Raw genomic sequence first — 26,896 nt, 5'->3', positions numbered from 1 at the left:
GTTTGGCCATCCATATACGGAGTGCCCGATCTCCTGGGCGACGATGCCCTCGGATCTGAAAGTCGCCATGTTGGCAAGGATGGGAGAGAGCCAGGATGTCTCTGTGGACGATCCCAATGTGTGTGTTGAGTCTGTCCCAGTTCCTAACGTGTCTGCGTCCAGTGTGAACCAGTCCTCTGTAGTCCCTCTCCCCAGCTCTCTTCCAGCCAGCATGGCCTCTGATAGGCAGCCTGGGCCTGAGTCATCGGCTCCCGCCCGGGATGCTGCTCAGGGCGGAGGTGGCCCTCCTCCCAGGGAGCAGCGACTCAGACCTATGAGGAGCAGAGAAGGGGGTGGCCTTCGGCCCCTCACTGCTGCTCCCATGGGTCCGCCTTTAGCGCCCATACCTCCTCCGAGGAGGAAGAAAAAGGCTCCCCCTACTGCTGCTCCGGCTGCAGGTGATCCTACCCTACCCCCTCCCGTTCCTGGCCCCTCAGTTCCTGCAGTGTCCCTCCCCCCTCCTATCCCCCCAGCTCCTGCAGTGTCCCTCCCCCCTCCCACCCTCCCAGTTCCTGCAGTGTCCCTTCCCCCTCCTGGCCCTGTTGTCCCAACCCCCTCTCTGGCCCCTCCTGTCATTGTCCCACTCCCTCCCCCCCCCCCTCCACCTGCCCCTCCGCCTTAGCCAGCGGTAGTGGGTTTGCTCTATCTAGTTCTGTCCCCGCAGGTTATGCCTTTTCGGCCCCTTGCCCCACAGACGCAGCCCTTGCCCCTTGGAAAAGGGAGCACCTTTCGCAGGAGGATAAGTCCTACCTAGAGGAACGTTTTAAAACAAAAAAAAAGAAAGGCGTTAAACCTTTGTGTAGGGGTCTCCCTGAGAATCCAAGGGCAGCAAACAGAGTAGCTGCCCACCAAAGGAGACAAAGGGAGAAGGAGATAAGCCTGTTTAACAGGTTTGACGTTCTGGCTGCCTCTCCTCTTGCCTCTGAGGAGGAGGAGATGGTGGTGGAGAGTCCTGCTTCCGTAGGGGAGGCTTCGTGATTTGTGTTTACGTTGTTTATTTTTTGTAAATGTTGTCTTTTGCTTTATTTTATTGTCTTTGTTTAAAGAAGGATAAAGGGAAACCTTAAATCACCCTGATGGCGGTTCCCCTACCACTCATATTGGCAACGATCAACGTTGCTAGTATTAAAATGACCAGAGCTCGAAAATTGGCCTTTTCGATTTTGGCTGCCCATGAGGCTGATGTTTTTTTCCTGCAGGAGACCAGGCTCACCTCTGCGGCTGACCTCTGGTTGGCTGAGAGGGACTGGGTGTCCGGTCCGAGTTTTTGGTCACTTCCGGGAGAGCCTGGTAGTGGTGTGGCGGTCCTTTTTAGGGCCGACATGGTAACTTGCCGGCGGGTTATTGAGGTGGAGATGGGGAGGTGTCTGGTCCTAGACGTCTGTGTGAGGGGGCAGGACCTCAGGCTTATTAACATCTATGCCAACCCCAGGTTTAAAGGGGAGAGAAAACGCCTTCTTACACAGATCAGGCCATACCTTTTTTCAGCCTATCCAGTGATCCTGGGTGGTGATTTTAACACCATCACTAGGGCCATGGACAGGGCAAGGGCCCAGGTCCGGATAGGTGTAGATAGCAGGTTTCTAGTTAGATTAATGAGTCCGACCTGGTAGATGTGCACGTTCGTCACTCCCCAGGTCTCACGGGTTTCACTTTTCAGAGAGGTAGTAGTAGGTCCAGGATAGATAGATTTTTTGTTTCAGAGAGCCTCATCACTTCAACTCCTAAGTTGTTGGCGGTGGAGTTCTCAGATCACCTTATTCTGTCGGTGGGCTTAAATGCTTCAGATGCTCCTCCCAGGGGTCGGGGCATCTGGAGAATGAATTCGTCCCTGTTGCTGGAAGAAGAGGTGAGACAATCCTTTGAGGAGTTTTTTCAAGCACAGGTTTCCATCCTGGACTGCTTTGACAATAGGTCTGAGTGGTGGGAGGAGGTCAAAAAACGTGTTGTCAGATTTTTCAAGGGTCTAGCTACCCGTAGAGGTGTTAATAGAAACTTGGCTTACCAGGTTCTAAGGGAGAGGTTGACTATCCTTGTCTCTGAGGGCGGAGATCCGGGGGAGATCTCTGAGGTCAAACTTCACCTCAGGCAGCAGCAGTACGATCGGCTGGCTTCTTTGGCTCTGGAGAGGGATCATGGTAAGTACCACTCGCCTGACCCTTACCAGAGTTTTAAACAAAGTTCAGCGCTTAAGACGGTCATCGTTCTCAGGGATGGCTCGGGGTCGCTGGCAAAGTCCAGGTCAGAGATCTTAGCCATCGCTAGAGAGTTTTACGCTGATCTGCTTGGGGAGAAGCCACTTGACCAGACAAGGATGGAAGACTTCTTGGATTCCACACCAGGTCTGGGAGATATTGATATTTCTGCCATAGATTTAACAGCGGAGATTACTGCAGATGAAGTAGCAAGAGCCATTGGTGGCCTTGCGCCTAAAAAGACCCCGGGTCCGGATGGACTGACGGCCGAGTTTTACAAGGCTTTCGTGTCCGTTCTGGCCCCTCAATTGGCTGGAGCTTTTAATGATTGCCTTGCTGAGGGTCAGTTACCACCCTCCATGAGGCAATCTGCGGTAATCCTGCTGTCAAAAGGTCGTGATCCGGAGATGATTGAGAACTGGCATCCCATCAGCCTTCTCAACGTCGACAGGAAGATCCTGGCGAAAATTTTGTTCTGGCGGTTGTCCCAGGTGACAGATGTACTTTCCTGCCATCAGCACTGCTCTGTTGTGGGAAGGAGCACGCTCTCAGCACTGTTAGCTGTCCGGGAGGTCCTGGAGCGGTGCAGGGCTGAGGGTTGGGGAAAATACCTGCTGACGTTGGATCAGTCCAAGGCTTTTGATTGGGTCAATCACAAGTATCTGTGGCGGTTACTTACTGTGTATGGTTTGCAGGGGAGGTTTGTAGATTGGCTGCAAACTTTATACAAGGAGGCTGAGAGTTTTATGCTGATCAATGGATGGATAGGCCAGCCTTTTGAGGTGAGCTCGGGGGTCCGCCAGGGTTGTCCGCTGAGTTCTCTGCTATACGTGTTTGCCATCGACCCCTTCGTGAGAAGGCTAGAGGGCAGCATGCTTGGTGGGGTTCCGGTGGGCATCTCTGGGAGCTCATCTTTGAAGGTGGTGGCATATGCTGATGATGTCACTGTGGTGGTCTCGGATGCAGAGGAGGCGTTGGTGGTTGCTGAGGAGATCACCCGGTACTCATTTGCATCTGGTTCCAAGATCAATCCGGATAAGTGTGAAACTCTCTGGATGGGCAAAGATGGAGAGTCCTTTAGACTTCCCGGATCCTTTCCCGTGCCTCAGGATGAAATCAAGATTCTCGGCATCAAATTTGGCCCAGGCGATTATGGCCTGCGAAATTGGGTTAGCAAACTATCAGATGTCGACAGGAAAGTGGTCCGCTGGAAAGGTTGGAGTTTGACCTATAGAGAAAGGATTGACCTGATCAAGACTTACCTGATACCAATATTGTTGTATGTCAGTTACGTCACGATTTTGCCAGCATCCCTGTATACCAGGATCAATGGCTTGTTTTTCCAGATGTTATGGGGAAACAAGCTAAACCATGTGCGTAGAAATATTACCTATAAAACTAGGCGGGAGGGTGGCCTAGGCATGGTCAACCCAATTGTTTTCTTCTCCTTGATTTTTATCAAACACAATATTGGTAGTATGTTAATGGAGAACCCGCCTGGTTGGGTAGGGATCTTTCAGACTTGGTGTGAACCTTACCTTGGAGAATGGAAGAGCGGTGGCCCAGTGAAAAATCTGAGGAGACGTCATGGCTACCTCCCGGCCTATGTCTTGCCGTGTTTGAAGAAACTGTTGCAGTGGGGATTGACAGTGGAGAACATCAAATCGGTCGACAGGAAAGCCCTGTCGGCATGGGTGGTGGACTCCTGCTTCCCTGACTCACTGACCTTGAGGGATTGCCCAGGCACAATTTTGGAGGAGGGATTGCATTTGTTGAACTCGCCGCGGATTCCGAACAAATTGTGGGACATCGCCTGGCTTACCTTCCAGGGCAAGCTTTACGTTAGAGGGCTCATGAAGTGTCGGGATGTGGAGGAACGTGGTTGTCCTCGGCAGGGGTGTGCTGTTGAGGAGACCATGGACCACTTCTTGATGTCATGTCTCTTTAATGTAGAAGTATACAATCAGGTAGGGAGGGTCCTGAATATCCCGTTTCTGGCGCATCTTGGTTATGCCGAGTGGGCCTATGGAGCGTTTAATCAGCGCCAGGGTTATGATTTGTGCACTTTGTATATAGTTAGCCTAGTGGTTAGGAGACACTTATGGTTGGCACGGTGTGATCTAGCGATTAGAAAGAAAGACTTGCCCGTCCAGGTGGTGGTGAGCACTATTCTTGGTGAGGTGGGAACCATTCTGTACTTGGAGAGGAAGAAGCTGGGGAGAGGGGCTTGGATTCTGGCGTGGCAGAATGTCAGGCCTCCTTGACTTGGTGGAAGTCTCTCCTGGGTGCAGCTTACTGTCTCTTTCTTTTTCACCCTAGATTTTGATTTTTCTTGATTTTTTGAAGTATTGGCCGCAGGCACACAGGGAGCATCCCTTTGTGCTTCTCTTTATGTGTGGGTGAGGCGTTGTCTTGTCTTTGGGTATTTTTTTAGTTTCTATCTTGTCTTGTGTTTATCCTCAGTCTCATGTTGCTGGGTATTTTTTGGGCGTAGAAGTCCCATAGTATGTGTGAGGTGTGCATGGTGTATGGTGTGTATGGTGTTGTGTTGGTGCTGTCTTTCACTTTTTTGGGGTGGGATATGTTGTAAAAAATTTTTCTTTCTTTTCCTTTTTGTCTTGTCAGTACGAATGACATAGTGTAGGTGTTGTTTTGTCATTTTTGGTGGTGGTTCATGTTGTATGTATTTTTGTTTTTTTTTTTGTCTGGTAGTCTCGTTTTAGTATGGATGGTAGTGAATGGTGTCTCCCCTGATACGGTACATTGTGTTTTTCTTGATGTAATGGAGTTGTTCTGTTTCCTTTCTGTATATATACATGAGATAAAACTTGTCTTTGATTTGTTGTGTCTATTGCATACCTTATTTTTTTTTTTGATGTTGTATGCATTGGAGTTACCTTTCCAGCCTTATGATGGCATACCTTTTAACCTTATTTATTTTTTGTGTATGCTATCTTTTTCGATTTACTTTAATAAAAAATCCACACTCTAATCCTACCATTGTCATAGTCTAATGTCCTACCATATTATTATTATGTATTTATATAGCACTAACATCTCCTGCAGCACATTACAGAGTACATAGTCATGTCACTGACTGTCCTCAGAGGAGCTCACACTCTAATCCTACCATAGTCATAGTCTAATGTCCTACCATATTATTATTATGTATTTATATAGCACTGACATCTTCTGCAGCACATTACAGAGTACATAGTCATGTCACTGTCCTCAGAGGAGCTCACATTTTAATCCTACCATAGTCATAGTCTAATGTCCTACCATATTATTATGATGTATTTATATAGCACTGACATCTCCTGCAGCACATTACAGAGTACATAGTCATGTCACTGACTGTCTTCAGAGGAGCTCACACTCTAATCCTACCATAGTCATAGTGTAATGTCCTACCGTATTATTATTATGTATTTATATAGCACTGACATATTCTGCAGCACATTACCGAGTACATAGTCATGTCACTGACTGTCCTCAGAGGAGCTCACAATCTAATCCTACCATAGTCATAGTCTAATGTCCTACCATATTATTATGTATTTATATAGCACTGACATCTTCTGCAGCACATTACAGAGTACATAGTAATGTCACTGACTGTCCTCAGAGGAGCTCACAGTCTAATCCTACCATAGTCATAGTGTAATGTCCTACCATATTATTATTATGTATTTATATAGCACTGACATCTTCTGCAGCACTTTACAGAGTACACAGTCATGTCACTCAGTCAGGGTTTGGCTCATGGTAACCCCAGCTGCAGTCTGGCCACTTTTCTCAGCAGGGGTCTGGCAGTTTGTGTCTGTGGCCGGCAGAGTGATCTGGTCATTGTCTGGGAATGTGTGTTGCGGGTTTTCAGCTATCTGAGATCTTCTTACAATCTGTGTTTCCATCACAGGTAACCTCAGCATCTGCCTTCTACCACAAGATGAAGGAGACTGCAAGGGCCTTCTGCCACACTACTTCTACGACCGCTACACCCAGACTTGCCAGGAGTTCCTCTATGGAGGCTGCGGGGGAAACGCCAACAACTTCGAAACGCTGGAGGATTGTGAAAAAACCTGCTGGAAGATCAAAAGTGAGTCCCGTGCGCTGTGAGTCCGCAATCGCTGCTGTGTGTACCAGTGTGGTGTAATACGATGGACATATATATATATATATATATATAACATATACTGCATTATAGCACTCGCTGCTCTGTGTACTCATCGTGTAATAAGGGGAAAAAATATACCAAGGAGCCTTGCGTTGCGAGAATTGGGTCATGGGCGACCATTAGTGAAATAACTGCTTCTCATGGCTGTCATGGTGATCCAGGTCTGTGAGTCCCTGATGCTGATCAGGTGATTCCCGGGGCATTTCTAGCCTTGTTGTAACTTCAGGCAAGCAATCCTGTGTCCTCCCCCCCCCCCCCCCCCCCCCAAAAAAAGAGAAAACAAACAAAAATAAAACCACTCACTAGACAGTATAAACCATATGCTGTACAGCTTGGATGCATAATACAGGGAGTCCCGGAGATACAAACAACCCGCTGACCCTGTCGCATTTTGTTGCACATCCCCTTTCTGCACTCCCCCAGCTTAGTGTGTAAATGCAGAGTATAGTGCAGCAGAAGCTGTGCTCTCACCTCACCGCTGGAGTCCAGTGCTGTGCCTGTGCGACCATCCTGTCTCTCCCCATCCCCTTCCTGCACTCCCCCAGCTTAGTGTGTAAATGCAGAGTATAGTGCAGCAGAAGCTGTGCTCTCACCTCTCTGCTGGAGTCCAGTGCTGTGCCTGTGCGACCATCCTGTCTCTCCCCATCCCCCTCCTGCACTCCCCCAGCTTAGTGTGTTAATGCAGAGTATAGTGCAGCAGAAGCTGTGCTCTCACCTCTCCGCTGGACTGCAGTGTTGTGCCTGTGTGACCATCCTGTCTGTCCCCATCCCCCTCCTGCACTACCCCAGCTTAGTGTGTAAATGCAGAGTATAGAGCAGCAGAAGCTGTGCTCTCACCTCTCCGCTGGAATCCAGTGCTGTGCCTGTGTGACCATCCTGTCTGTCCCCATCCCCCTCCTGCACTCCCCCAGCTTAGTGTGTAAATGCAGAGTATAGTGCAGGAGAAGCTGTGCTCTCACCTCTCTGCTGGAGTCCAGTGCTGTGCCTGGGTGACCATCCTGTCTGTCCCCATCCCCCTCCTGCACTACCCCAGCTTAGTGTGTAAATGCAGAGTATAGAGCAGCAGAAGCTGTGCTCTCACCTCTCCGCTGGAATCCAGTGCTGTGCCTGTGTGACCATCCTGTCTGTCCCCATCCCCCTCCTGCACTCCCCCAGCTTAGTGTGTAAATGCAGAGTATAGTGCAGGAGAAGCTGTGCTCTCACCTCTCTGCTGGAGTCCAGTGCTGTGCCTGGGTGACCATCCTGTCTGTCCCCATCCCCCTCCTGCACTACCCCAGCTTAGTGTGTAAATGCAGAGTATAGAGCAGCAGAAGCTGTGCTCTCACCTCTCCGCTGGAATCCAGTGCTGTGCCTGTGTGACCATCCTGTCTGTCCCCATCCCCCTCCTGCACTCCCCCAGCTTAGTGTGTAAATGCAGAGTATAGTGCAGGAGAAGCTGTGCTCTCACCTCTCTGCTGGAGTCCTGTGCTGTGCCTGGGTGACCATCCTGTCTGTCCCCATCCCCCTCCTGCACTCCCCCAGCTTAGTGTGTAAATGCAGAGTATAGTGCAGTAGAAGCTGTGCTCTCACCTCTCTGCTGGAGTCCAGTGCTGTGCCTGTGTGACCATCCTGTCTGTCCCCATCCCCTTCCTGCACTCCCCCAGCTTAGTGTGTAAATGCAGAGTATAGTGCAGCAGAAGCTGTGCTCTCACCTCCCCTCTGAAGTCCAGTGCTGTGCCTGTGTGACCATCCTGTCTGTCCCCATCCCCCTCCTGCACTACCCCAGCTTAGTGTGTAAATGCAGAGTATAGAGCAGCAGAAGCTGTGCTCTCACCTCTCCGCTGGAATCCAGTGCTGTGCCTGTGTGACCATCCTGTCTGTCCCCATCCCCCTCCTGCACTCCCCCAGCTTAGTGTGTAAATGCAGAGTATAGTGCAGGAGAAGCTGTGCTCTCACCTCTCTGCTGGAGTCCAGTGCTGTGCCTGGGTGACCATCCTGTCTGTCCCCATCCCCCTCCTGCACTCCCCCAGCTTAGTGTGTAAATGCAGAGTATAGTGCAGTAGAAGCTGTGCTCTCACCTCTCTGCTGGAGTCCAGTGCTGTGCCTGTGTGACCATCCTGTCTGTCCCCATCCCCTTCCTGCACTCCCCCAGCTTAGTGTGTAAATGCAGAGTATAGTGCAGCAGAAGCTGTGCTCTCACCTCCCCTCTGAAGTCCAGTGCTGTGCCTGTGTGACCATCCTGTCTGTCCCCATCCCCCTCCTGCACTACCCCAGCTTAGTGTGTAAATGCAGAGTATAGAGCAGCAGAAGCTGTGCTCTCACCTCTCCGCTGGAATCCAGTGCTGTGCCTGTGTGACCATCCTGTCTGTCCCCATCCCCCTCCTGCACTCCCCAGCTTAGTGTGTAAATGCAGAGTATAGTGCAGGAGAAGCTGTGCTCTCACCTCTCTGCTGGAGTCCAGTACTGTGCCTGTGTGACCATCCTGTCTGTCCCCATCCCCCTCCTGCACTCCCCCAGCTTAGTGTGTAAATGCAGAGTATAGTGCAGTAGAAGCTGTGCTCTCACCTCTCTGCTGGAGTCCAGTGCTATGCCTGTGTGACCATCCTGTCTGTCCCCATCCCCCTCCTGCACTCCCCCAGCTTAGTGTGTAAATGCAGAGTATAGTGCAGCAGAAGCTGTGCTCTCACCTCCCCTCTGAAGTCCAGTGCTGTGCCTGTGTGACCATCCTGTCTGTCCCCACCCCCCTCCTGCACTCCCCCAGCTTAGTGTGTAAATGCAGAGTATAGTGCAGCAGAAGCTGTGCTCTCACCTCTCCTCTGGAGTCCAGTGCTGTGCGACCATCCTGTCTGTCCCCATCCCCCTCCTGCACTCCCCCAGCTTAGTGTGTAAATGCAGAGTATAGTGCAGCAGAGGCTGTTCTCTCACCTCCCTGATGGAGTCCAGTGCTGTGCCTGTGCGACTATCCTGTATGTCCCCATCCCCTTCCTGCACTCCCCCAGCATAGTGTGTAAATGCAGAGTACAGTGCAGCAGAAGCTGTGCTCTCACCTCTCCGCTGGAGTCCAGTGCTGTGCCTGTGTGACCAGTCTGTCTGTCCCCATCCCCTTCCTGCACTCCCCCAGCTTAGTGTGTAAATGCAGAGTATAGTGCAGCAGAAGCTGTGCTCTCACCTCTCTCCTGGAGTCCAGTGCTGTGCCTGTGTGACCTTCCTGCTGTCCCCATCCCCTTCCTGCTCTCCCCCAGCTTAGTGTGTAAATGCAGAGAATAGTGCAGCAGAAACTGTGCTCTCACCTCTCTGCTGGAGGCCAGTGCTGTGCCTGTGCGACCATCCTGTCTGTCCCCATCCCCTTCCTGCGCTACCTCAGCTTAGTGTGTAAATCCAGAGTATAGTGCAGCAGACCCTGTACTCTCACCTCTCAGCTGGAGTCCAGTGCTGTGCCTGTGTAACCATCCTGTCTGTCTCCGTCCCCCTTCTGCACTACCCCAGCTTAGTGTGGAAGTGCAGAGTATAGTGCAGCAGAAGCTGTGCTCTCACCTCTCCGCTGGAATCCAGTGCTGTGCCTGTGTGACGAGTCTGTCTGTCCCCATCCCCATCCTGCACTTCCCCAGCTTAGTGTGTAAAGGCAGAGTATAGTGCAGCAGAAGCTGTGCTCTCACCTCTCCGCTGGAGTCCAGTGCTGTGCCTGTGTGACTTTCCTGTGTGTCCCCATCTCACTCCTGCACTACCCCAGCTTAGTGTGTAAATGCAGAGTATAGTGCAGGAGAAGCTGTGCTCTCACCTCTCTGCTGGAGTCCAGTGCTGTGCCTGTGCGACCATCCTGTCTGTCCCCATCCCCCTCCTGTGCTCCCCCCAGCCTAGTGTGTAAATGCAGAGTATAGTGCAGCAGAAGCTGTGCTCTCCCCTCCCTTATGGAGTCCAGTGCTGTGCCTGTGTGACCATCCTGTCTCTCCTCATCCCCCTCCTGCACTCCCCCAGCTTAGTGTGTAAATGCAGAGTATAGTGCAGCAGAAGCTGTGCACTCCCCTCCCTTATGGAGTCCAGTGCTGTGCCCGTGTAACCATCTTGTCTCTCCTCATCCCCTTCCTGCACTTCCACAGCTTAGTGTGTAAATGCAGAGTATAGTGCAGCAGAAACTATGTTTTCACCTCTCTGCTGGAGTCCAGTGCTGTGTCTGTGCGACCATCCTGTCTGTCCCCTTCCTGCACTACCCCAGCTTAGTGTGTAAATGCAGAGTATAGTGCAGCAGAAGATGTGCTCTCACCTTTATGCTAGAGTCCAGTGCTGTGCCTGTGTGACCTGTCTGTGCTCATCCCCTTCCTGCACTACCCCAGGTCAGTGTGCAAATGCAGAGTATAGGGCATCAGAAGCTGTGCATTCACCTCTCCACTGGAGTCCAGTGCTGTGCCTGTGCGACCATCCTGTCTTTCCCCATCCCCTTCCTGCACTCTCCCAGCTTAGTGTGTAAATGCAGAGTATAGTGCAGCAGAGGCTGTGCTCTCACCTCTCCACTGGAGTCCAGTGCTGTGCCTGTGTGACCATCCTGTCTGTCCCCATCCCCTTCCTGCACTCCCCCAGCTTAGTGTGTAAATGCAGAGTATAGTGCAGCAGAGGCTGCGCTCTCACCTCTCTGCAGGAGTCCAGTACTGTGCCTGTGTGACAACCTTGTCTATCCCCACCCCCTTCCTGCACTCCCCCAGCTTAGTGTGTAAATGCAGAGTATAGTGCAGCAGAGGCTGCGCTCTCACCTCTCTGCAGGAGTCCAGTACTGTGCCTGTGTGACAACCTTGTCTATCCCCACCCCCTTCCTGCACTCCCCCAGCTTAGTGTGTAAATGCAGAGTATAGTGCAGCAGAGGCTGTGCTCTCCCCTCCCCTCTGGAGTCCAGTGCTGTGCCTGAGCGACCATCCTATCTGTCCCCATCCCCCAGATTAGTGTGTAAATGCAGGGTATAGTGCAGCAGAAGCTGTGCTCTCTCCTCTCTGCTGGAGTCCAGTGCTGTGCCTGTGTGACCATCCTGTCTGTCCCCATCCCCCTCCTGCACTCCCCCAGCTTAGTGTGTAAATGCAGAGTATAATGCAGCAGAAGCTGTGCTCTCACCTCTCTGCTGGAGTCCAGTGCTGTGCCTGGGTGACCATCCTGTCTGTCCCCATCCCCTTCCTGCACTACCCCAGCTTAGTGTGTAAATGCAGAGTATAGTGCAGCAGAAGCTGTGCTCTCACCTCTGCGCTGGAGTCCAGTGCTGTGCCTGTGTGACAAGAAGGGGACAGGAACAGATATTAGGACAAGGGGACAGAATGATTAACAAAGGGGGGCAGAGTGATGCACAGTGGAACAGAGGGAGGCACAGAGTGACACACACAGACCATATCATCCACAAGGCAACTTAGACAGGTGCCTAGGGCCTGGACAGAGTCTAGGGGTGTAGTTTATGCTGTGGGGTGTGGCTTAATGAGGGGCATGGTGCCTGTAATGTCTATGCCTATAAATGCCCCTGGAGCCATTGGATCAGCATGACAGAGTACAAAAGGGCTCAGCGGTTGCTGCCTATTCATCTTCCCCGCCCCTCCAGTACGGGTTCTCTGATAGGCAGACTTGTAGCATAGATATGAGCAGCTCGGCGCACAGATATTAGGATGCTCTCTGCATGGAGTTTGTCTGGGTTTCCTCAGGGCTGTTTGGGTTTCTCCCAATGAGCATACTGGCAGGTTACATAGACGTAGGGCATTAGATTGTGAGCTCTTGGGAGGATTAGTCATGTAAATTGGTTCATTGCTCTCTGCAAAGTACTGCATTAAATATCGGCGCTTATTAAAGATTCAATATTATACCAAACATCTGCACATTATTATATACCGGTGTGTAATCTGTGACGGGTCCACAAAGTAGGCAACATCTTCTGCAGCGCTGTACAGAGTATACATGGTACTTTCAATAACTGTCCCTCAGAGGAGCTCACAATCTAACCCCTATCATAGTCCTATGTCTATGTATGTATTGTAGTCTAAGGCCAATTTAGGGGAAGCCAAATAACTTATCTGTGTTTTGGGGTGTGGGAGGAAACAGGAGTGCCCGGAGGAAACCCACACAGACACGGGGAGAACATACAAACTCCTTGCAGCTAGTGCTAACCACTACGCCACCGTGCTGCCCACTTTTTCTCATGTTTTTTCCTGGGTGATATTTTTACACCTTATTAATAAAATGTCTTTCAAGCCAGCAGCCAGCAAGAGATGATTTTGGCAGCACTTTTCACCTTTTTGGTACTTTTTCAATTGCAAAGTGTGGCAAAGTTATATTGCACAGAAGAATATAAAATCTTCTCCTCGGCCCCTTTCACACTGCTGCGTTTTCAGTGCGTTGCGCAGGGTGACAGTAAAGCAATGCCAGTCTATGGGACATTTCATACTGGCTGCAGTGGAAGTATGGGATTTGAGGCAAGGTTAGCAGTGTGTTATGGGACCGCATGTGCAGGGGACCGGAAGTCATGGAAGTCAATGGTGCTGCGGATATTTTATACTGTTTGGAGTTAGCATTACGAGGCACGGATGCCAATTTAATCTGGCCCTGCGATGGACAAATTGCTTGCAATACCTACTTCCACCACAGGAGAGGAGCAGTAGAGAGCCTCATTGATGGGGCTTGATTCACAAAGCGGTGCTAACCTACTTAGCACCCTGGTTAGCACGTCTAGAGACTTAAAGAGGAACTGTAACATAAAAAGATCCCCTGGGGGGTACTCACCTCGGGTGGGGGAAGCCTCCGGATCCTAATGAGGCTTCCCACGCCGTCCTGCGTCCCTCAGGGGTCTCGCTGCAGCCCTCCGTGCAGCGGTGACGTAATATTTACCTTCCTGGCTCCTGCGCAGGCGCTCTGATGGCTGTCGGCGCCGAAGTAGGAGGAAATACCTGATCGCCGTCGGGTCTGCTCTACTGCGCAGGCGCAAGTTTCCGGCGCCTGCGCAGTAGAGCGGACCCGACGGAGATCAGGTATTTCCGTCTATTTCCGTGCCGAAAGCAACCACAGCGCCCCCGCTGGAGCCAGCAAAGGTAAATATTGAAGCTACAGTCGGCACAGTCGCCTGCTGTTCAGAGGGCTGCAGCGAGACCCCTGACGGATGGAGGACGGTGTGGGAAGCCTCATTAGGATACGGAGGCTTCCCCCACCCGAGGTGAGTACCCCCCAGGGGATCTTTTTAATGTTACAGAGTCTCTTTAAGACATGCTAAGTAGGTTAGCACCGCTTTGTGAATCAAGCCCATGGTGTGTTTTGGTGCCAAGAATCACATTGACGCTCATAAAAGGACAACTGAAGTGAGCAGACTATGAAGGCTGCCATGTTTATTTCCTGTTAAACAATACCGGTTGCCTGGCAGCCCTGTTGATCTCTTTGGCTGCAGTAGTGTCTGAATCGCACATGAAACAAGCATGCAGCTAATCTTGTCAGATCTGACAATAATATCAGACACACCTGATCTGCTGCATGCTTGTTCAGGGGCTATGGCTGACAGTATCAGAGGATCAGCAGGGCTGCCAGGCAACTGGTAATGCTTAAAAGGAAATAAATATGGCAGCCTCCATACACCTCTTACTTCAGTTGTCCTTCAAAGAGACACTGAAGAGGGAAAAAAAATGATGATATAATGATGTGTATGTGTAGTACAGCTAAGCAATAACACATTAGCAGCAGAGACATAAGTCTAATATTGTTTCCAGTACAGGGAGAGCTAATGCTGGGGACACACGTTATGTTCTTCCGCTCGATTTTCCCACCCAATCGTTTTTTTCAGCTCAATTCTGCGCACAATTCTCTTATCTCCGCTCGTTTTTCTTACCTTTTTCCATTCACTTCTATGAGAAATCGAGCGCAGAACCGATCGGGAGTAATATCAGACATGAGGAAAGGTATCAATCGGATGCATCTATCGTACGGAAAATCGTAACGTGTGTACCGAGCATTAGAGACTCCAGTTGTTATCTATGGAAAAGAGCCATTGAGCTCCACGACTTTCAAAGTGGCAGAGAGCTCTGTCTTCTGAAGCTTGTTATCTCAACTGTCAGTGATTGTATCTTCTTTTTCTCTGCAGAGAAGGGGTTCAAAAGTTCACTGGCCTGCTCTGTAAAATCATTTAGAATGCTGAGTAGAGTGTAAACTGTGAATATTAGAGAATGATGCAATGTTATAAAACACACTATATACCTGAAAATAAAAATATGAGAATATTTTCTTTGCTACTAATGTTCTAATAATTATCCGTACAACCAATTCATTATATCATCATTTTTTTTCGCTTCAGTGTCTCTTTAATGCAGGTATCTACAAAGCTTGTAGCACTCTTTGGGCTTGATTCACTAAACCGCGATAACCCAAATATCACACTTTATCAAAGATATCACACCTTATTAAAGTTAACACGCCTTACCAGAGTAGCATCGCAAGTGCTACAAATGTGCAGGGGCTCGGGGCAGGACGAGTGGAGTTGCCAATTAGCAGGCATAAGTTTGTAGTGCTCGCTGTGCTACTCTGATAAGGTATGTCAACTTTGACAAGGTGTGATATCTGTGAGAAGGTGTGATATCTGTGAGAAGGTGTGATAACTTTGATAAGCTGTGATATCTTTGATAAGGTGTGATATCTTTGATAAGGTGTGATATCTGTGAGAAGGTGTGATAACTTTGATAAGCTGTGATATCTTTGATAAGGTGTGATATCTTTGATAAGGTGTGATATCTTTGATAAGGTGTGATATCTGTGAGAAGGTGTGATAACTTTGATAAGGTGTGATATCTGTGATAAGGTGTGATATCTGTGAGAAGGTGTGATATCTGTGAGAAGGTGTGATATCTGTGAGAAGGTGTGATATCTGTGAGAAGGTGTGATAACTCTGATAAGGTGTGATATCTGTGATAAGGTGTGATATCTGTGATAAGGTGTGATATCTGTGAGAAGGTGTGATATCTGTGAGAAGGTGTGATAACTTTGATAAGGTGTGATATCTGTGATAAGGTGTGATATCTGTGAGAAGGTGTGATATCTGTGATAAGGTGTGATATCTGTGAGAAGGTGTGATATCTGTGATAAGGTGTGATATCTTTGATAAGATGTGATATCTTTGATAAGGTGTGATATCTGTGAGAAGGTGTGATATCTTTGATAAGGTGTGATATCTGTGATAAGGTGTGATAACTTTGATAAGGTGTGATATCTGTGATAAGGTATGATATCTGTGAGAAGGTGTGATATCTGTGATAAGGTGTGATATCTTTGATAAGATGTGATATCTTCGATAAGGTGTGATATCTGTGAGAAGGTGTGATATCTGTGAGAAGGTGTGATATCTTTGATGAGGTGTGATATTTTTGATAAGGTGTGATATTTGAGTTATCATGGTTTAGTGAATCCAGCCCTTTGAGTGCACTCTTATCCCACCTCAATGAAAACACTGGTTGCAGATGTTGTGAAACTGGCCTCAGGAGAAAGCTTAAGAGAACCAGTGTATGGCATAAGGGCCCGCGGTGAGATTGCTGGCAGAGCGTACAGAATCATGTATATGCCTGGCAATGTCACACTCACCATTGCCCGGTTCTGATCCCGTTCTGTAGAACGTCTGAAGGGGAATCTAATGTTTGCAAAGCTGTCAATAAACTTTGGACAGTTAAGGTAGCCACACACCATACATTTAAAAAAAAAATCTGTTCAATTCAAGAATAGCGATCAGTTTTTCTGACTGATTGTAACAAATCGAAAATCTGACCAATGTACCACACACCTGTGTTCGATTTTTCACCAATTATGAATAAAATGAAAGCTCAGATAAAATTGATTGGAACTGTACAGCAAGTAATTGACAATGCATCACACACCATACAATTCTTCATAAAGTTGGTCTGAAATTTCCAACATGTCCAATCTCCAAAAATCTAAAAGGACAGGAAACAGGAAAAAAACAGGAAATTTGAGCGGATTTATCGATTGAAAACAAAGAAAAGCTCTCGATTTTTTTGGGACAACCAATCGAAATAATCGAATTGGTGAATAATTGGATCTTTTAATTGTATGGTGTGTGGTCACCTTTAGTGGTTAAAGGTATTGACTGAATTACATTTGCTGGCTTGATATCGGCAGACCGGCTATTATAAGGGATCCAACAACTCCGTGCTGTATATCTGTATATATCTGTATATCTGTATATCTGCCTGCTCTTCTGTATAAGGTGGGGGAAGATTGCAGCACTCTCGAGGGTCATATTGGAACATAGCGGTGGTAAACTGACGGTCACGTGATCGCAGTCTTGTGCAGGCACCCCAGTGAGAAGTTTTCTTTTTAGATAAGCTGAGCCTGTCCAGGATTTATGGGCACTAATGTGCATGCCTTTCAGCGTTCCTCACTGCGATCTGATATGACCCAGGTGAAATTCTAATCTCTGCATATCCACAGACGGTCATTAATCACCCCGAATGGCTGAATGTCTTATATTATCCCAGCGGCAGATGTTTGTACATCTCGTGTGATGTCTCCGCCCCCAGCCGGTCTCCCGGGGTCCCCTCCTCAGCAGCTGCTGACCCGGTGAGGTCGGCCATTAACAGTACAATATTTTCATCAGATGCGATCTGGAGATGCAATATTTACACTCACATTGTTTGGTGAAAATCGATGTGAAATAATTTTTGGGTCGATTGGAACTGAGAATTCTGTCGATCCAAAAATTGGATTTTTCAATCATTTCTGTAAATGCCCTAATTTACCTCTTTATGGGAAAAATCGATAATTACCTTTTGATTACTTTAGAATGAAAAGAGAACATCAAAAGATCACATCTGATGAAGACATTGTCCCGTTATTGGGCGGTGTTATAGTGTCAGAGCCTCCTGTGAGTGGGTATGTTAGTCCTGGGGCCCACTGACAGAACTCTGCCAGTGACGGGGGATGCAGGTGAACCCAGCGGACCGGCTGCGATTGTACAAAGCACATTTACGAGTTCTGCAGCATTTTGAGCGATTGCTCTTCCATGTATTGTACAGGAGAGCTGCAAAATCGTGAATCGCTGTTCACAAGTGATTGTGCAGCGATGTTGTGAGCTGTAATTGTGTTTTGTATAAGGTTGTGCCTATCTGCCAGGTCTCTGTGTCTGTCGGCTTCTGGCATGTGTCCCCGCCCCCAGCGCCAACGACCTTCTGTACAAGGGGGCGGGGCTATGAGCAGGGAGGCGGCGCACATGGACAGGGAGAGATCCAGCAGGTAAATAAAACTAAAAACAAAATGCAAATCGCAAGCTCATAGCTTCTTCAGCACTTACAGTTGTGTTCAAAATTATTCAACCCCCAACGCTGTAAAGGGTTTTAGGGAATTTAGTGGACATTTGTAATTGTGTTCAGAATGAAATCTTACAAGGACTTTTTAAAGAACCAAATGCAACTAAAATTACATCAATTGTTTTTGTAATACAGTATTAAATGGGTTTTTTTTTTTTTGTGATTTTTTCATTGACAAAATTATTCAACCCCTTAAAGACTACCACTCTTAAAGGACACCCGAACTGACATGTAACATGATGAGATAGACATGGGTATGTACAGTGCAAGGAAATGAGCAGCGCTACTTTTCCTTGCTATGTACTAATGTAATTCGTTTTTTGTCAGCTGCTCCCACTTAACAGCCATGCTTATGGGTATGTACAGTGCCTAGCACACAAATAACTATGCTGTGTTCCTTTTTTTCTTTCTCTACCTGAAAGAGTTAAATATCAGGTATGTAAGTGGCTGACTCAGTCCTGACTCAGACAGGAAGTGACTACAGTGTGACTCTCACTGATAATAAATTCCCCTTTTTATCTCTTTCTTGCTCTCAGAAGCCATTTTCTGCTAGGAAAGGGTTTTATAGTTGGAATTTCTTATCAGTGAGGGTCACACTGTAGTCACTTCCTGTCTGAGTCAGGACTGAGTCAGCCACTTACATACCTGATATTTAACTCTTTCAGGTAGAGAAAGAAAAAAAGGAACACAGCATAGTTATTTTTGTGCTAGGCACTGTACATACACTTGCCTATCTCATCATGTCACATGTCACTTCGGGTATCCTTTAAGAACAGAGGTTAATTCAAGTGTTTTCGATCAGGTATTGAAAACACCTGTGGATATTAACGAGCAGCAATCAAGCATAATAAGCACCAATTAGGCAGGTTTAAAATGACTGTGATACTCAGCTCCTTCTAGACATTTACTGGTGTGTTTACAAACATGGTGAAGTCAAGAGAATGGTCCAGGAAGACAATAGAAGAGGTGATTTCTCTTCACAGGAAGGGCAATGGCTATAAGAAGATTGCAAAGATGTTAAACATACCAAGAGACACCATAGGAAGCATCATTCGCAAGTTCAAGGCAAAGGACACTGTTGAAACGCTACCTGGTCGTGGCAGAAAGAAGATGCTGACTTCACCTGCTGTGCGCTACCTGAAGCGCAAAGTGGAGAAAAGTCCCCGTGTGACTGCTGAGGAACTGAAAAAAGATTTGTCAGATGCGGGTACTGAAGTTTCAGCTCAGACAATAAGGCACACTGCGTAATGAAGGCCTCCATGCTAGAACTCCCAGACGCACCCCCTTGCTGTCTCCAAAGAATAAGAAGAGTTGACAGCAGTATGCCAAAAGTCATGTGGACAAACCACAGAAGTTTTGGGATAGTGTTCTGTGGACTGATGAAATAAAATTAGAACTGCTTGGGCCCATGGATCAACGCTGTGTTTGGAGGAGGAAGAACAAGACCTATGAAGAAAAGAACACCTTGCCTACTGTGAAGCATGGCGGGGGGTCAATCATGCTTTGGGGCTGTTTTTGCTTCTGCAGGTACAGGGAAGCTTCAGCGTGTGCAAGGTACCATGAATTCTCTTCAGTACCAGGAGATAGTGGAAGAAAATGTGATGCAGTCCATCACAAACCTGAGGCTTGGGAGATGTTGGACCTTTCAACAGGACAATGATCCCAAGCATACCTCCAAGTCCACTAGAGCATGGTGGCAGATTAAAGGCTGGAACATTGTGGAGTGGCCATCGCAGTCACCAGACTTAAATCCGATTGAGAACCTCTAGTGGGACTTAAAGATCAAAATCAATGTCAGACTGGCCAAAACACTCAATTTCAGCGGGGGTTGAATAATTTTGAACACAACTGTATAAATGCAGCTAAAATTGCGCCGCAAAACGTTACACAATGGTCTGAGCTTTCACAAACACTGTTCACAGTGTAATAATGTATAGATACTTTTTGTGACATATACAGTAGATCCCTTGTCTGAAGTTTAAAATCCCCCCTCCCCCGGGTGATGGAACTCTGAAAATGCTCACCTCTCCCTTGCCGTCAGATTGTTACTGAGGTAACCGGTACCCTGTGGCGTATGTTTGACTTGACACACACCCAGTGCCTGTGCCTATATTAAGCTCTCTCGTGTGGCATATCTAGTTTGTAAGGTGATAATACTTGTACACTGGGCAAGTAGATTGCGGTTAAGTAATAATGAATGAATGTAGTCGCAGCCGTGCTTGTGAAGAATGGCATTCGCGGTACAACACTATCGCTTGGCATTTAGAACGATCACGTGTAATGCAGGCTACACTGATAGAACCGCGCGTAGCTTGCATGTGCCACTTTTATCTCGCGATGCTTGTGTGCTGGAGGTGTACCGCTTTGTAATGAATGGACCTGGTGATGATCTCACCGGCTGAACGTTTCTCACTCTGTTTCCTCCACAGAAGTCCCCAAGCCGTGCCGAATGGAGGTGGACTCGGGCCCTTGCCGCAGCTTTCTCAGGCGCTACGCTTACAATCTGGTGACCATGAAGTGTGAGCAGTTTATTTATGGCGGCTGCTACGGCACGGATAATAATTTCAGAAATGACGCCGCCTGCATGGAGGCGTGTGCGCCCAGGAGAAGTAAGTCATGTGACTGTTACCTCCAGACTGTTAGAATGAGGGCGTCGCTGGGAAGCACCCCTATACAGCTATCACATGTGCCTGGCCACTTCCTGCGACCATAGTCTGACTCTGAGGCTACAGAGGTTTTCTGGGTGTTTTTCCATGAACTTTTCCAGCAGGATTCATTGCAACCTGGCTCTTGTCTTGTTGATAGAAGCTCCTCCCTATGATGATTGCAGTCTGGCTCTTGTCTAGTTGATAGAAGCTCCTCCCTATGATGATTGCAGTCTGGCTCTTGTCTTGTTGATTGAAGCTCCTCCCTATGATGATTGCAGTCTGGCTCTTGTCTTGTTGATAGAAGCTCCTCCCTATGATGATTGCAGTCTGGCTCTTGTCTTGTTGATTGAAGCTCCTCCCTATGATGATTGCAGTCTGGCTCTATTCCTGGTGATAAAAAGCTCCCCCCACATATTAAAGTAAAGGTAGCCATATATCAGGTGACTTGGCAGCTGAGCTACCATTCGATTCAATTATTATAATTTTTATTATACCTGATATTATAATTATTATAATTTGGGGAAGATCAACGAACGCGACAAAACCTCCGACGCTGTCCCCACAATGTTAAATGGCCCCCCTGGTGCCCAGTGCATGTAATACATTACCTGTCCACCACGTGGCACGCGTGTATGCAGAATAGAGCCTGCGGGGATGAGCGGAGGTCGTTGAAAGGTTATGTGTAATATGCACGGATAACCGGGGGGCACATGGGGGGGGGGCACAGGGGGACAGCGTCAGGTGGTGGCGAGTACGGCATCACAAGACCAATTACAGATCGATTTCAGCAGGAAATTGATTGGGAATTGGCCACCACAGGCACACACCACAGTATGGGCAGCTGACAGATCTCTCTCTAATCAGATTCGATTACAGAGAGCTTTGTCTCTTTTTCGAATCTGCCCATCATTGCTGGATGTATCGCTACTTTAACCATTTCAGCCTTGGGGATTTTTCACCTTATGCATCAGAGCAATTTTCATCTCCCATTCATTCGCTAATAATTTTATCACTTCTTAACACAATTTATTGGTCTATATCTTGTTTTTTCCGCCACTAATTAGGATTTCTTTGGTGGTACCTTTTGCTAAGAATTAATTTTTTATAAATGCATTTTAACAGGATTAATAAGAAAAAAATGGAAAAAAATCATTACGGTATTTCTCAGTTTTCGTCCATTATAGCTTTAAAATAATCTACGCTACCATAATTAAAACCTATGTATTTTATCTGCCCATTTGTCTCGGTTATGACACCATTTAAATTATGTCCCTATCACAATGTATGGCGCCAATATTTTATTTGGAAATAAAGGTGCATTTTTTCAGTTTTGCGTCCATCACTATTTATAAGCTTATAATTTAAAAAATGTTCGTAGTATACCCTCTTGAAATGCATATTGAAAAAGTTCAGGTAACTATTTATGTTTTTGATTTTTTTTAATTGTAATTTTTTTTTTTTCCATTAAAAATTTTATTTGGGTAATATTTTGGTGTGGGAAATAAACAGTTAATATTTAATATTATTATATGTGTAAATTGTAATGTAAAAAATATGTAGATGTAGTTTTACTATTTGCCACAAGATGGCCACCTTGAGTTTTTTTTTCTCCTTGTGCTTCTCGCTAACCGGAAGCACAAGGAGGATGCGGAAAATTTTATTAGCAGAAAGACTGAAGCCTCTTGTGAGAGTGCTTCTGTTTTTCTGCTGGGGACATGGATCGGTGATCAGGAACCATGTTCCCGTTCACTGATCCCAGGGCTACTGGGGGACACCACGGGAGCGCGCCACCGCAGCAGAGCAGCTGCCCGGACGTGAGGATCACGTCCGGGCGGCTGAAATGGTTAAAGCTGGCCATACACTTATAGATTTCAACCCAATGTTCCAAAACAACTTATTCCTATCTGAAAAGAAGGAATCTACAGATAGTCACAATGGCGTGATTCACATAGCTTTCTCACCGGTTTTCACCGTATCTAGGTTACATTTTTAAGCTCCAAAAGAGCATAAATATAATTTAATTAAGGTAAGAAAAGTAATATTAAAATGAAGTTAATCAGGAACAACTTATGCTGGGAATACTCGGTGCGTTTTTGCTGCTCGATTCCGCGGGCGATTCTCTCATCTTCCGCTCTATACTCTTATCTTTTCCCATTGTCCCCATGCGGAATCGAGCGCGGAAACGATCGGGCGGCAGATCGGACGTGTCGGATATTATCAATCGAGCCGTGTAAATCGAGCCATGTATTCCCAGCATTACTTTGAGTGACTGTTTTGCTTGTAAATGTGATTAGTTTTATCAGTTAGGCGATAAGTCATTTATGAGAAGTTTTGTGAAGAGAGCCCAATGTGTGTAAACAGCCCAGGATTCTGGATGTGTCTGGAGGTCACAGCTGCACTCAGAGCTGGTAAATAATAACTGCTGTGTTGAAATGAATGACTCCAGGCGGATCCATCCTGATTACTCTGTGTCTGAATGTGCGTTACTCATTCCCCTGTCACCAGATCACTCACCGATCAGCAAATATTAGCATTTGTGTCATCATCTGCTACAATCACCTCCCGTCACTGCAACTCACAGGAAGAGCATTGCCTAACAGCAGCGAGGACACTGACCTGCTCACACCTGCCACTGCAGCTCACGGGAAGAGCATTGCCTAACAGCAGCGAGGACACTGACCTGCTCACACCTGCCACTGCAGCACACAGGAAGAGCATTGCTAACACCCCTCACCTAACAGCAGCGAGGACACTGACCTGCTCACACCTGTCACTGCAACACACAGGAAGAGCATTGCTTACACCCCTCACCTAACAGCAGAGAGGACACTGACCTGCTCACACCTGCCACTGCAGCTCACAGGAAGAGCATTGCTTACACCCCTCACCTAACAGCAGCGAGGACACTGACCTGCTCACACCTGCCACTGCAGCACACAGGAAGAGCATTGCTAACACCCCTCACCTAACAGCAGCGAGGACACTGACCTGCTCACTCCTGCCACTGCAGCACACAGGAAGAGCATTGCTTACACCCCTCACCTAACAGCAGCGAGGACACTGACCTGCTCACACCTGCCACTGCAGCACACAGGAAGAGCATTGCTTACACCCCTCACCTAACAGCAGCGAGGACACTGACCTGCTCACACCTGCCACTGCAGCACACAGGAAGAGCATTGCTAACACCCCTCACCTAACAGCAGCGAGGACACTGACCTGCTCACACCTGCCACTGCAGCACACAGGAAGAGCATTGCTTACACCCCTCACCTAACAGCAGCGAGGACACTGACCTGCTCACACCTGTCACTGCAGCTCACAGGAAGAGCATTGCTAACACACACCTCACCTAACAGCAGCGAGGACACTGACCTGCTCACACCTGTCACTGCAGCACACAGGAAGAGCATTGCTAACACCCCTCACCTAACAGCAGCGAGGACACTGACCTGCTCACACCTGTCACTGCAGCTCACAGGGGGAGCATTGCTAACACCCCTCACCTAACAGCAGCGAGGGGACTGACCTGCTCACACCTGCCACTGCAGCACACAGGAAGAGCATTGCTAACACCCCTTACCTAACAGCAGCGAGGACACTGACCTGCTCACACCTGCCACTGCAGCACACAGGAAGAGCATTGCTTACACCCCTCACCTAACAGCAGCGAGGACACTGACCTGCTCACACCTGCCACTGCAGCACACAGGAAGAGCATTGCTAACACACCCCTTACCTAACAGCAGCGAGGACACTGACCTGCTCACACCTGCCACTGCAGCTCACAGGAAGAGCATTGCTAACACCCCTCACCTAACAGCAGCGAGGACACTGACCTGCTCACACCTGCCACTGCAGCTCACAGGAAGAGCATTGCTTACACCCCTCACCTAACAGCAGCGAGGACACTGACCTGCTCACACCTGCCACTGCAGCTCACAGGAAGAGCATTGCTTACACCCCTCACCTAACAGCAGCGAGGGCACTGACCTGCTCACTCCTGTCACTGCAGCTCACAGGAAGAGCATTGCTAACACCCCTTACCTAACAGCAGCGAGGACACTGACCTGCTCACACCTGCCACTGCAGCTCACAGGGGGAGCATTGCTAACACCCCTCACCTAACAGCAGCGAGGGCACTGACCTGCTCACACCTGCCACTGCAGCACACAGGAAGAGCATTGCTAACACCCCTCACCTAACAGCAGCGAGGACACTGACCTGCTCACACCTGTCACTGCAGCCCACAGGAAGAGCATTGCTAACACCCCTCACCTAACAGCAGCGAGGGCACTGACCTGCTCACACCTGCCACTGCAGCACACAGGAAGAGCATTGCTAACACCCCTCACCTAACAGCAGCGAGGACACTGACCTGCTCACACCTGCCACTGCAGCTCACAGGAAGAGCATTGCTAACACACCTCACCTAACAGCAGCGAGGACACTGACCTGCTCACACCTGCCACTGCAGCTCACAGGAAGAGCATTGCTTACACCCCTCACCTAACAGCAGCGAGGACACTGACCTGCTCACTCCTGTCACTGCAGCTCACAGGAAGAGCATTGCTAACACCCCTCACCTAACAGCAGCGAGGACTCTGACCTGCTCACTCCTGTCACTGCAGCTCACAGGAAGAGCATTGCTAACACCCCTCACCTAACAGCAGCGAGGGCACTGACCTGCTCACACCTGCCACTGCAGCACACAGGAAGAGCATTGCTAACACACCCCTCCCCTAACAGCAGCGAGGACACTGACCTGCTCACACCTGTCACTGCAGCACACAGGAAGAGCATTGCTAACACCCCTCACCTAACAGCAGCGAGGACACTGACCTGCTCACACCTGCCACTACAGCTCACAGGAAGAGCATTGCTAACACCCCTCACCTAACAGCAGCGAGGACACTGACCTGCTCACACCTGCCACTGCAGCTCACAGGAAGAGCATTGCTAACACCCCTCACCTAACAGCAGCGAGGACACTGACCTGCTCACACCTGCCACTGCAGCCCACAGGAAGAGCATTGCTAACACCCCTCACCTAACAGCAGCGAGGACACTGACCTGCTCACACCTGCCACTGCAGCACACAGGAAGAGCATTGCTAACACCCCTCACCTAACAGCAGCGAGGACACTGACCTGCTCACTCCTGCCACTGCAGCACACAGGAAGAGCATTGCTAACACACCTCACCTAACAGCAGCGAGGACACTGACCTGCTCACACCTGCCACTGCAGCACACAGGAAGAGCATTGCTAACACCCCTCACCTAACAGCAGCGAGGGCACTGACCTGCTCACTCCTGCCACTGCAGCACACAGGAAGAGCATTGCTAACACCCCTCACCTAACAGCAGCGAGGGCACTGACCTGCTCACTCCTGTCACTGCAGCACACAGGAAGAGCATTGCTAACACCCCTCACCTAACAGCAGCGAGGACACTGACCTGCTCACTCCTGCCACTGCAGCACACAGGAAGAGCATTGCTAACACACCTCACCTAACAGCAGCGAGGACACTGACCTGCTCACACCTGCCACTGCAGCACACAGGAAGAGCATTGCTAACACCCCCCACCTAACAGCAGCGAGGACACTGACCTGCTCACACCTGCCACTGCAGCTCACAGGAAGAGCATTGCTAACACCCCTCACCTAACAGCAGCGAGGACACTGACCTGCTCACACCTGCCACTGCAGCACACAGGAAGAGCATTGCTAACACCCCTCACCTAACAGCAGCGAGGGCACTGACCTGCTCACACCTGCCACTGCAGCACACAGGAAGAGCATTGCTAACACACCTCACCTAACAGCAGCGAGGACACTGACCTGCTCACACCTGTCACTGCAGCACACAGGAAGAGCATTGCTAACACCCCTCACCTAACAGCAGCGAGGACACTGACCTGCTCACACCTGCCACTGCAGCACACAGGAAGAGCATTGCTAACACACCCCACCTAACAGCAGCGAGGACACTGACCTGCTCACACCTGCCACTGCAGCACACAGGAAGAGCATTGCTAACACCCCTCACCTAACAGCAGCGAGGACACTGACCTGCTCACACCTGCCACTGCAGCACACAGGAAGAGCATTGCTAACACACCTCACCTAACAGCAGCGAGGACACTGACCTGCTCACTCCTGCCACTGCAGCACACAGGAAGAGCATTGCTAACACACCTCACCTAACAGCAGCGAGGGCACTGACCTGCTCACACCTGCCACTGCAGCACACAGGAAGAGCATTGCTAACACACCTCACCTAACAGCAGCGAGGACACTGACCTGCTCACACCTGCCACTGCAGCTCACAGGAAGAGCATTGCTAACACCCCTCACCTAACAGCAGCGAGGGCACTGACCTGCTCACTCCTGCCACTGCAGCACACAGGAAGAGCATTGCTAACACCCCTCACCTAACAGCAGCGAGGGCACTGACCTGCTCACTCCTGCCACTGCAGCACACAGGAAGAGCATTGCTAACACCCCTCACCTAACAGCAGCGAGGACACTGACCTGCTCACACCTG

The 26,896-nt window shown here is 48.9% G+C and overlaps 1 protein-coding gene across 2 annotated transcripts in view; it reads left to right on the top strand.

Annotated features, from left to right (window-relative positions):
* The window catches only part of TFPI2 (tissue factor pathway inhibitor 2), a 75,337-nt gene that overhangs the window by 15,449 nt on the left and 32,992 nt on the right, over positions 1–26,896 (top strand). For both annotated transcript variants that reach the window (XM_068235020.1, XM_068235021.1), the window contains exons 2-3: positions 6,154–6,333; positions 20,129–20,308. In XM_068235020.1, coding sequence (XP_068091121.1) covers positions 6,154–6,333; positions 20,129–20,308 — 360 coding nt within the window. The remainder of the gene's footprint in view (positions 1–6,153; positions 6,334–20,128; positions 20,309–26,896) is intronic.

This window comes from Hyperolius riggenbachi, chromosome 5, assembly GCF_040937935.1.
Source record: "Hyperolius riggenbachi isolate aHypRig1 chromosome 5, aHypRig1.pri, whole genome shotgun sequence".
NCBI classification, from domain to species: domain Eukaryota; kingdom Metazoa; phylum Chordata; class Amphibia; order Anura; family Hyperoliidae; genus Hyperolius; species Hyperolius riggenbachi.
This window is presented reverse-complemented; position numbering and strand designations above follow the sequence as displayed.